Source organism: Sus scrofa, chromosome 5 (assembly GCF_054392235.1).
Source record: "Sus scrofa isolate SSC_HxYL_T2T_F1_AM1 chromosome 5, Sscrofa_HxYL_maternal_Yorkshire_Landrace_v2.0, whole genome shotgun sequence".
Lineage (NCBI taxonomy): Eukaryota > Metazoa > Chordata > Mammalia > Artiodactyla > Suidae > Sus > Sus scrofa.
In genome coordinates this window covers 86,920,354-86,932,964 of record NC_139387.1, presented here as the reverse complement: position 1 = coordinate 86,932,964, position 12,611 = coordinate 86,920,354, and the positions used below count along the sequence as shown (strand labels likewise).

The window sequence follows — 12,611 nt, the reverse complement described above, 5'->3', positions numbered from 1 at the left end:
CAGAACTTGGTAAGTAAAAGAAGGGGAGTAAGACAGAGGGAACAACAGATACAAAGGAATGGTATAGAGAAATGACATGATCTATTTAAGAAAGCATCAAAAATTCACCAAGATAACTTTAAGAATTGGTGGAGAAATGAGATTAGAGAGGGAGATTTTAAGGCAGATTGGGTTGCCTCAGTATGTTATGCTAAATAATTTGTACTTCATCCTCCAGGAAACTTTTCGTTTTCGGCTGTGCCTGCAGCATGCAGAAAATTCTGGGGGCATCGAACTCACTCCACAGCAGTGACCAGAGCCATAGCAGTGACAGTCTCAGAACCTTAACCTGCTAGACCACCAGGGGGTTCCTTGAGTTATAAGTATTAATATATCAAAAACTACTGGTGCATGAAATATATTTTAGAAGATGTTACCAGTTCTGAGAGATGTTGCTAAGTGTTAAAAGCTATCCTAATCACAGTATCAGCACGGATATACCTAAACTTAAACAAAGTATGTATTTCTGTATCTAAAAAAACAGATAGGGAGTTCCCGTCATGGCACAGTGGTTAACGAATCCGACTAGGAACCATGAGGTTGAGGGTTCAGTCCCTGCCCTTGCTCAGTGGGTTAACGATCCGGCGTTGCCGTGAGCTGTGGTGTAGGTTGCAGACGCGGCTCGGATCCAGCGTTGCTGTGGCTCTGGTGTAGGCCGGTGGCTACAGCTCCGATTAGGCCCCTAGCCTGGGAACCTCCATATGCCGCGGGAGCGGCCCAAGAAATAGCAACAACAAAAAACAAAACAAAAAAAAGACAAAAAAAAAAAAAAAAAAACAGATAAATTAGTAAAAGTTCACTTTGAGAGAAAAAAGTCACAGGCTTTGAGATCAAGCAGATCTGAGTTTAAATCACCATTTAGTAGATGTGAGACCTCATCTATACCTGAGGATTAAATAATATAACCTGCATAAAAGATCTAAAAGTAAATTGCCACATAATAGGTCCTCACTAAATAGCAAATGATGATGACGACAATGATAAAACAGAGGTCTTTTAAATAGCACATCCCTTAAAACATTTAAAATGAAATTCAATTCTCCAAAGTTCCACATTTTTAAGGAACATGGAGTGAATCTTCTTAATGTTTTTAATAAGTGGAATCTGACACAAGTTTACTGTGATACCTAAGAGGTTTACTTACTGAGACACAAAAAAAGATTCACCACCATGCCATGCCATGCCATGCCATGCATAGACTTCCAAGGAAAGCATTTTAGCAAGTGCTTTGTAAGGTGTTTCTTATGTAACACGAAATAAGAGAGATACTCACTAAAACCTTACGAATAATGGGGTTGTAATTTAAGTTAAATTTCTCAATGAAATGTTGGGCAATACAGTTCTAACAGCCATATTTGGATAAAAATTAGTGATTTCATCAACTAATAGTCCACTGAAGAGACTCCGAACAGGGAGAAAGAAAGTGACAGTCACTCCAGGCAGTGAAAATCTGATCTCTGAGGGTCGCAATAGAAGAATCAAGTCAGGATAAAGTTGTAGGCATCCAACAGCATATAGAGAGCCTTGATAACTAGGCAGAAGAATTCTAACTTGATTTTACTGGCAGGAGGAATCCATTGTTAAGCTCATCATCCCAAGACAAATGTTATAAAAACAGTGTTTAAGGTAGACCAGTGTGTTAGGGACATTCAATTTGCATTTAATAAGGAGTTAGTCAGGAAGGTTACTTTATCACCTGAATGATGGCTGGAGTGAGACATGAGCGGGCGCAGTGGTAAGACATACTTGGTATATAAATGGACAAGTGAATTATGTTAACGTGCAAATAGACAAGGTTTGGTCATTGTCTGTTCCAAGAGGATGAAGGCTGAATCAAATGTTTCCATGATTTTAAGAGCAGGTAATGGGGAGAATGGTGGCATCAGGAAAACTGGGAGAGGCGTTACTAGGGGAGATTTGTTTATGGACATTCTAGAGGCACACAAAAATCAAAATGTTCAGTAAAAATTTTAGATAGAAATTTAGAGTTTGGAGAACTTGCCTTTGTATAACATACTTTCTTGTCCATATATCTATAAAAATAATTTATATTAAATGTGTAGTATATCCTATGATATATTTTTCCCCAGACATATTTTCTAAATTATATTGGCTTAAGTTATATTGAAATACAACTTAATGACAGCCATCCCTAAAGTCAGTAGGACTGGATTAATTATCTTATTAAATGGAATCTATATAAAAATCCCTATGAATTTAAGTATTGTAATTTCCATTTTATAGATAAGAAAAAATATAAGGCAGATTTGAAAGGGATCAGAGAGGAGCGATAGATTTTAATGGACTGAATTGATTCCAGCAATGCTTACACCTAGCTAACTCTAATTTATCCACAAAAACTGACAAGGGAAGCAACAAAATGACACAAGATAGCAGATAAGCCTGCAGTAAATGATAACATAGAACTGAAATATTCTATTTTGCCATACCACAAAAGAGAGTTAGACAATATCTAGAGATGCTAACAAGCTAATATCTAGAGATAAGATTAAGGAAGAACTCTTATCAAAAGTGTGTTCTGGAGTGGCGCAGTGGAACCATGAGGTTGCTGGTTTGATCTCTGCCTTTGCTCAGTAGGTTAAAGATCCGGCGTTGCTGTGAGCTGTGGTGTGGGTTGCAGACGCAGCTCGGATCCTGCGTTGCTGTGGCTTTGACGTAGGCTGGCAGCTACAGCTCTGATTAGACCCCTGGCCTGGGAACCTCCATATGCCGTGGGAGCGGCCCAAGAAATGGCAAAAAGACAAAAAAAAAAAAAAAGTGTGTTCTGCATACTGAGAACAGGGAATGCAATTTCTACCATGAGCAACAACCTGTGAATGAAAATAAAATGGATGGGATGGGAAGACAGACCTCTTAAAAATCTGAACCCAGAGATACCTGTTCATACCTGAGAATAGAGATAGATATCACCATGAAACCATACGTTTAATTCTTACCATTAATAACTGGTGTGTAAACAACAATCCCAACCAAGTTTGGATCAGATACAGTTGTGTCCAGAATAAGGCCCCCAATGCTGAAAAATACAAAACCATATGATTTAGAGAAGAGGAAAGGCAACGTACTAATTTGAAGTCGTTCTTTACCTACAAACACCCCTACTTTTAAAAGTAAAATATTTAGCGATTTAAAAAATAGAACAAAAAGAAAAAATATTCAAAGTAAAAATCAAGGTCCAAAGCAAAATGTTGAAAGTAAAACATGGCGGAACTGTAGCCCCCACATTGCAGGGCTCTCCTCCTAGTCTCCAAAGTTCATGTTAAAAAGAAAAAAGCATACACTTAAAGTGCATTAAAATGTCTGAAAGCACATATAAGAAATTATTAACAATGTCTACCCCTAGAGACTCATGGTAATTTATTTATTTATTCACTTATTGTCTTTCTAGGGCCACACCTGTGGTATATGGAGGTTCCCAGGCTAGGGATCAGAATCAGAGCTGCAGCTGCTGGCCTATACCACAGCCACAGCAATGCGGGATCTGAGCTGCATCTGCGACCCTACACCACAGCTCATGGCAACACCGGATCCTTAACCCAATGAGTGAGGCCAGGGATGGAACCCACATCCTCGTGGACAGTAGACATTCATTAACCACTGAGCCATGATGGGAACTCCAAGGCTCACGGTCATTTTATATCCTTCTGCACTTTATTAGTTTTTTAAACTACATTCATTTACTACTCTTATAATTTTAAAAAACTTTAAAAAATTTAAGAGTGTCTTTTCATATCTGAAGTAAACAAGCCACTAAAGGGATGACTTTTATCAGGTTAAAACTAAGCCTAGGTACAGTAACTTACAGTGTCTTATCACTGGTAAATTAAAATAATGAGTTGTAGCCATAGAAAAGAGCTGATCTGGAGAACAGAGGTCTGGAAAAATAACATATGGCTATACACTGTCTCAATGGAGCTTGGAGATTTTTGTTCGTTTCTAAGACCATTATCAACTGGTTAACTTCAGATAATGAAGTTGTTTATTTCAGATATGAAAAGTCTATGTAATACAAAACACTTCCAGTCCCAATATTCTGTGGAATCCTGCTGCCTAAATCTTCCAGGAAAATGCAATCCACATTACATAAAAACGAACCTCATGCTGTCACAGAACAGAACTGATGGTCAAAGTATCAGATCAAATTTCTTACCACTGTCTGATAGTTAATATTAGGAAATTACTACATCTTTATTATTTCAACTCTTTAATAAAGCAAAGGAAAGTTTTAATATGACTCAACTGCCAGGAGTTGCCATTTAAAAGGTATATTATAAAGTCCCCAAATAGTCACCTTTATAAATATTTTACCATTTTGACTTAATGTTAATGTGTGTGTGTGTGTGTGATGGGAGTGCCTGTTGTGGCTCAGCGGTCACAAACCTGACTCGTATCTACAAGTTGGTTAAGAGTCCAGCGTTGCCATGAGCTGTGGTGTATGTAGGTGGCAGATGCAGCTCATATCTGGTGTTGCTGTGGCTGTGGCATGGGTTGCCAGCTGCAACTCCAATTCGACCCCTAGCTTGGCCACTTCCATATGCTGTGGGTGCAGCCCTAAAAAAGCACACATAAAAAACCTCCAAGAAAAACATATTTCATAGAATAAACTAGTTATATGTCAAAGAATAAATCATCCTGCTGAAATACATAGATCATGGTGTATATATAACATGAACACTTGCTAAAATACATTTTAAAATATTTTTATTATCCAGGTGATAAAACATAGAAAAATTAGAAAATACAAACAAAAAGAAGAAAATAAAAACCAACCATAGTTAGGTCATTCAAAATGATACTATTCATATACAGACTCCAAGACATTTTTAAACATGTACATTTTTTTTAAAGTCAAATGTAAAAGTTTTCTTCAATTTTATTAAATTTGATTTTTGTCAAAAAATATATGTGCATCATTTTAAAAAAAGCAAAAGTACCACAAAAGCTTATAAAATAGCCCCATCCCCAGAACCTGCTCTCCACTAGCAATCCTTTCTAACTTTTAAACTGTTTCTTTTGGCATTTAATCCTCTATTTCTACACAACATGTTCATACTGCTATTTCTTTTTCTTTTTAATATTTTTTTAGGGCCTTACCTGCAACACATGGAAGTTCCATATGTTGCCAGACTAGGGATTGAACTCGCATCTTCATGGATACTAGTTGGGTTTCTAACCCACTGAGCCGCAGTGGAAACTCCTCATACTGCTATTTCTTGACTTCTAATTTTAGACATTAACCTAATGACTTCCACTATGGCAAGTGAGCATTAGTTTCTCTTACATTTTCCTCCCTGGTTTAGTCCCTTCACAATTCCCTTTTTCCCCTTATCCTGCCAACCTTGTTATAATTTTTGGTGAAAGATTTAGGATTTACTTTATTATAACAATGAAATTGTTATTCACAGCGGAGCCACAATGTATTAGGAGATTTCCTTACTTATACTTTTTTGCTTTTTCTCAATTTTTCTTAACTTTTTAGGTTCTTATTATTAATCCAGCCTGAAAACTGTAACAAAGTTAATGAAAGGCCTCTGAATTCAGTCCAATTTGTCAGGCAACTGATCAGTTCCACTCTGTTTTCCTTAGAGACATTTCTCCTTGAGCCCCTATCTTCCTGCCAGCCTGGACTGTTGCTCTCTAGGTCTGATGCACAGCTGTCATTCTGTACCTTCTATTCATCCCCCCACGGTGAGTCTTTGCCTACATACTGTGGCCAGATCCCAACATATCATGGGACAGGTTGCCTGAGTCTTCTAGGAAAGCTCAATCTACATTATAGAAAAATGATCCACATGCTGTCACAGGATAGGTTTCCTTATTCCTGTGTTGTCTTCTTTCTTGATTATTTCCTCATTTTGAGAGACTGTATCTTCTTTTGGCTTTTATATGGAAGAGTATGGGAAATAAAGTTTTTGAGATCCTGCAGGTCTGAAAAATTCTTGAGTCTACCCTTATGTTCAGTTGATTTGGGGATCATGTTTCATGTTCAAAATAATTTTCCCTGAGAATTCTGAGGTTGAGGTTGAGTGTTGCAGTTGGACATCATTCCAACAACCACTCCTTTATATGCAACTGGACTTTTCTCTCTGGAAGCTTTGGGATTTATGATAATGTGCTTTGATTTGGGTCTCTTCTACTCTCATTCATTGTACAAGGTACTCAGTGGGTGGTCAATCTAGAGCCCATGTTCTTCAATTCTGGGGAATTTTCTTATATTATTTCTATGATGATTTCCTCTCCTCATCATTTGCCTCCAGTTGTCCACATCTTTGCTTTCTGTTCTACTTTTCAGTGTAGTTCCTCAACCCTATCTTCAAAATTTCTCTACTGATTTTTTTTGTTTCTGCAACTTCTGTATTTTTAAGACCCCAAGAGCTCTTCTAATTTTTCACATCCTCCTTATCAGACCATTCTGTTCTTACATTATAGATGCCATAGCTTCTCTAATTTCTCCAAGGACACTGGTGACAGTTTTTTGGAGACTTTACAACTACGTCTGCACTTCTTTTTTTGAGTACTTTCTTTTTTCTTTTCTTTTTTTTTTTTTTTTTTTTTTTTTGGCTCTGTCATATTAATAGCCCTAACCAAATGTCTGGTGATCCTTTACTGTCTGCTCCTCTTTAAGAGACACTGCGAAGCACACTTGGAGTTCTCTGTGCTCATGGGCAGAATTTATCAACAGGGGGCCTCACTGAAGAGTGGTCGGATAGGGAAGCAGTTCTTTAACTAAAGGGCCCACAGGGTCAGTTTCTGCAGGTTTTTGTTTTGAGCTGATAAATTTCTCCAGAAAGGAATTACCTAATTTTTAACCTGGGGGTATAAGCTAGACTGCCAACATTCTATGAGAAAAGAAAAGAAGTGGGATAGGGTTTTCACTGCTCAGCATGAAGAATTTTCCTTAATCCTTGTTTTTCATACAGTGCTTAAACCACAGCCTCACTGATGCAGGGGATTCTGAATCCAGAGGCTCTCTGACTTAGCCTCTCTAGGGCTTAATTCTTATCTTCTGCTAGAGTGGGAAAGGGCAGCCACCTGGGTGGTCAAGCTAGAAAAGGCTTTTAGGATATAATTGCTTCTCACATTAACTTTCAACCAATCTTTACTTCAGCTTTCAGAAGTTCTTAGTGCCTCTAATTCCTCCACCTTTTTGGGTTTCGGAGACTCAGATCAGCTTGCTCCCTATGGGTGTCCCTTCATCCTACAGGCAGTTAGGTTTTAGCTTTTTTCATTCTGCTAGTTCAGTTAACAATCATCCAACTGATTCCTATCTTACTAATTTTGCTAAATCTCTCACCTGCTGTCTTCTTTGCTCCCAGTCTGTTTTTATGGTTTCATAGCACATTTTTATTCTTTTACTGTCATTTTAATAGTTTCAGTAAGGAAGAAGATAGACATATGTCAATCTACCGTGTTTAATAGGAAATTCATACTCTTTTCTCTCTTCTTTCGCCAAATGTATAATGAACATTTTCTCATATCGTGTGAAATGTTAGTGTTATTGTTGATGGCTGACTAATATTCCATTTTGAGAAAATGCTACAATTTACTTAATCAATACCTGATTGCTAGACATCTAAGGTGTTCACCTTCCCTTTTCTGTTATCAAAAATTCCCCTGTGATGAAGATCCTTACAACGGAATAATTTGCACAAATCCTTAATTATACCTTTAAGTCTGTCAGAATCCTAGAAGTGGAAGTGGTCAAATGGTATGTACATTTCTAAGGTTTTCTGACACTTATCTGAGCAACTTACTCAGATAAGTGACGTCCTTTTCAAGTTAAAACACACACAAAGACCAACACCATTAAATTTTAAACATCAATCTGGTAAGAATTTGGTTGGGGAAACGTTTGAAACTGGTAGCCAAATGAGGTTCTGTACATCTACTGATTTTAATAACTCTCATCACCTATATCCCTGTTACCTGAGATAATAAAGACTTGGCTATATAAAATGACTGTTCTAAGAATTACAAAACAGGCCACTGATTTGGTTTCATACATAGAGATACATGCAGATAGAATAAACTCTGTACACATACAAACACACACATTTTAATACTAACCTACTTATAACCATTGCTGTTATGACAGGCTCCCAGCCAGAGTGGAGAACTGTTCTTGTGGCTGGATGTTTGGCAGCTATTATGATCCAGATAGGAGTTAGAGCCAAGAAAAAGACACCAACTAATGGAGAAATGTAGTAGTAGGTCTCTAAAATTCAAAAAGAGACAACATTTCGATCTCTTTTCTAACCATGTAGCAAAAATGTAAATTCTAAAATATTTAAAAACAGATTCATGCTATATATTTTCCACAAATTTCAAACAATTTGACAATTATAGATAAGGTAAAAAATGTTAACTAATGTGACAAAACTAATCCATTAATCCAACAAACATTTATTGAAATAGTTATATAACCTAGATGTGAGTAACAATAATAGTAATAACAAGAATAACAACAGCAAAAAAGCTAACATTATGTGGCCCCACCACTTACCAAGTACTGTGCTAAATACTTTATGTTCATTATCTCATTTAATTGTCCTCACAAGTAGGAAGTAGAAACTCATTCCTACCTTATGAAGAAATTGAGGCTTAGGCACTTAGGTGCACAGCTAAGAAATAGCAAGAACGGGGAGAAAACGAAATCTGTCTGACACCAGATTTAGTGCTCTTAACTCCAAACTATAAAGCCTAAGAAAACATTGTTTGAACCCAAAAGGATCTTACAGTACAAGCATTCCATGGAATATTGGCCAATTGATTGAGAATAGATATCCTCCCAATCCTGAACAGTGTTCCAAGCTCCAAAATCAAGCTGAAATACTAGGTTTAATAAAGAGATTTCTTCACTACAGAATTACTCAGAACATTTAATATGCCAAGACAGACTACAGTATGGTCCATTAACCATTCACTCCTCACTTCTCATCTGGATGTTACGACTCACCTTGGACAAGAAATTCAACTTCTTTACACTTTAATTTCCTTATCTATAAAATGGTAAAAACTATAATACCTATCTCATGGGATTAGTGTGAGTCTTAAGAGAATTAATACCTGTAAATTAACTAGAATAGTGCTCAGGCACGTAGGTAACAATTCCTGAACAATTACTATCATCGTAACCATCACTGTCATCATTATTAACATCCTGCTATTTGGCACATACGCAGAAAACCGACTGCCAAGACTTTCCGTCACAATTATTCATCCTCTCTTCATTCTTACGATGTGTTCCTATAGATAAGAGTTTAGGAAAGCTTAGTGACTTTGGGCTTGGCCACTTATCTTGCTTTGTGGACATGATGATGCATGCTGTCTCTGAAGAACATTTGAAATGCACTTTTACAAATGACTAGAAGATTTACATATATATGTAGATAGGTGACAATAAACTGTTTTCAGACACTGATAGCCAATACTTCAAGACTTCCCCGAGGGGAAAGAAATGAGATAAGCCCTACCTCAGCTTTCTGACTAAAGGCGTACTTCAGACCACCGGTCAATTCCAGCAGAATGAATCTAAAAGAGTGGGAATTTACAGGGTAGGATACTGGAGAAGAGGAAATTATCATAGAAAGAGCTGCAAACTGAAAATCAAGCCATGCATGCATAGGGTGAACTCCACAAAGTCAGGCCAAGAATAACTGGCAAGTTATAAACTAAAAATTTCCCAAAGCTTACAAAGGGCTAGAAGTCATTTGAGATCTAACCCCCTAGAGACAACAGCCTCTTTGGACACTGAGAACAGTCAGTGAAGACCAAAGAAGGGTCACTTCTCAGTAGTGGGGCTAGCCCTAGTATAAAATCGACTTTAGATCTATTATAATAAAGCTTAAAACCAAGACTTGTAAGGCTCCAAATAATCTACAGACAGCTGCGTATAGCAACAAAGTCCAAGAAAACTAAATATAGAACTACCATATGATCCAGCAATCCCAGTCCTGGGCATATATCTGGACAAAACTAAAATTCAAAAAGATACATGGACCCCTATGTTCACAGCAGCTCTATTAACAATAGCTAATACATAGAAGCAACTTAAATAACCATCAACAGATGAATAGATTAAGAAGATGTGGCACACATATACAGTGGAATACTACTCAGCCATAAAAGAACCAAATAATGCCATCTGCAGCAACATAGATGCAATTAAAGATTCTCATACTAAGTAAAGCAAGTCAGAAAGAGAAAGACAAATACCATATGATATCACTTATGTGTGGAATCTAAAATATGGCACAAATGAACCTACCTACAAAACAGAAACAGACTCACAGACATAGAGAACAGACTTGTGGTTGCCAAGGGGAAGTGGGGAGGGAGTGGGATGGACTGGGAGTTTGGGGTTAGCAGATACAAACCATCGCCTTTAGAATGGATAAGCAATTAGGTCCTACTGTACAGCACAGGGAACTATATCTAGTCCCTTGGGATAAACTATAATGGCAGATAATAAAAGAAAGGGAATGTGTGTGTGTGTGTGTATACATATATGAATATATATATATATATATATATATATATATATATATATATATGAATGACTGGGTCAGTTTGCTGTAGAAAGCAGCAGAAACTGGCACAATGTTGTAAATCAAATATACTTTAATTTTAAAAAAAAGTCTAACACTTTGTAAGGAAAAAAACAGTAAAGCACTTAACATTACACTCACAGTGTTCATCATCCAACCAAAAATTATTTTTAAGGGTCTGGAATTATATTTAGTTGCATTTACTTAGTTAAACATCCTGAGATATTCTATTTACTTTAGACAGTTCCCGTACCTCAGAAAAGCTTCCTAGTACTTAAGATAATATTTCTAAATCTAACAAGTGTACAAATACACTGAGTCAAGTTTTCATAAATATTCACACAATGTATACAAATTTGGTAAAATTTCTATTTGACAATTATAAGAGTTAATTAATTATAAATATTGAAACAGAATTAGGAGACTGACATGTTACTCTAATGAGCTAGGTAACAAGTATATTCCAACACTAGGTGCTGTTTCTTTAGCATAAAACCATTCGTACCACACATTTGATTCTCAGTATTTTTATAGCGAAACAGTTATAGCATCTAAAAACGTTTTTGGTAATAGCATCTTAGCTTATCAAGGTCTTATTATTGTCAGAGATTTCAGCCAAGACATTCCTGGATTTATCTCAAAAACCCTAATACTTATTTTGTACGGTAGGGACTTCACAACCTAAAGATAGAGTTGATTTCACAGTCCTTGTAGCCTGTGGCTTTAGATTTAAGTTAAGTGTTACTGAACTTTTCTGACATCTCACAAAATGCTTCAACCCTCATTCATACTCTTATCTTTGAATGAATTTTGTATTTCCTCATCGTCTTAAGTATTTAAAGATTCCCTCAACTCTGACTAAAGATGTTTGAATTAGATAGAAACTCGATGTTTTTCCCAATGAGATAGGAACAATTACTACAAATATTAAAATAATATCCAAATTTCATCCTCATTGCTTCATCTGGATTTGCCATCGCATCTTCAAAATAATTAAACTAACATAATTCATTTAAATATTTTCTTCCATTTAAAGGGATATGACTAATGCTACATATAGAGTCATCTTCTCCGTAGTTTTTTAAAAGATGAAAAACCTTTACTGGATGGATTCCCAGTTCTCCTTGCTAACATTCCAATTAGAAAGCATGCCTATCGAAGGCTGCCAAAAATCTCTTTATAGAATCAGACAGAAAACCAAAAGCATTAAAACTCACTAAACATAAATGAAAAGAACTATTCTGCCAGGTCAGATCATCTTAGTATTTCATTGTCAGGTCAAGAGAGGAGCCCATGCCAGACTTTTAATTTACTCTCAACATCACATCTCTGGAAGGACATCTGAAGATGAAAAAACACTAATCTTCCTAACTCCAGAATCACTGCCCTGAATTTTCAAAGAGGGGGAAAAGTTTCTCAGGAAAGAAATGAAAAATAATGAGTAGGCAGTTCCTCAAAAAGTTAGAAGTTATATGATCCAGAAATTTCACTGCTATGTATATACCAAGAGAACTGAAAAAAATATGTTCACACAAAAACGTGTACAAGAATGTTCAAAGCAGCATTACGCATTAGAGCCAAACAGTGGAAGCAAACCAAATGTCCATCTACTGGCAAATGGATAAATAAAATGTGATATATCCATACAATGGAACATTATTCAGCCATATTATTAATCCATAAAAGGAAATATTATTCAGTATTCGTCATGATTCAGTACTGCATCATGCCAAAGCACAGATGAACCTTGAAAACATACTAGCTGAAAGAAACTGGAGAGAAAAGGTCACACAGTGTATGATTCCATTTCTTGAAATGTCTACAACAGGCAAATCCATAGAGAAAGAAAGTAGATTCGTGGCTGCTGGTGCTGGGGGAAAGGTAGAATGCGGAGTGACTGCTAAAGGTTTCTTTTTAGGGTGATGAAAATGTTCTGGAACGAGATAATAGGTGGCACACTCTCATAAATATGCCAAGAACTACAGAATTGTACACTTTTAAAAG

General features: G+C 36.5%; 1 protein-coding gene across 13 annotated transcripts in view; it reads right to left on the bottom strand.

Moving 5' to 3' along the window:
- The window catches only part of SLC41A2 (solute carrier family 41 member 2), a 127,028-nt gene that overhangs the window by 48,050 nt on the left and 66,367 nt on the right, over positions 1–12,611 (bottom strand). For 7 of the 13 annotated variants that reach the window (XM_005664183.4, XM_084957334.1, XM_084957330.1 and 4 more), the window contains 2 exons: positions 8,128–8,275; positions 2,997–3,076 (listed from right to left, as the gene is read on the bottom strand). The exons of the other annotated variants lie outside the window; for them this stretch is intronic. In XM_005664183.4, the coding sequence (XP_005664240.3) occupies positions 2,997–3,076; positions 8,128–8,275 (228 nt within the window). The remainder of the gene's footprint in view (positions 1–2,996; positions 3,077–8,127; positions 8,276–12,611) is intronic. 13 annotated transcript variants of the gene reach the window in all.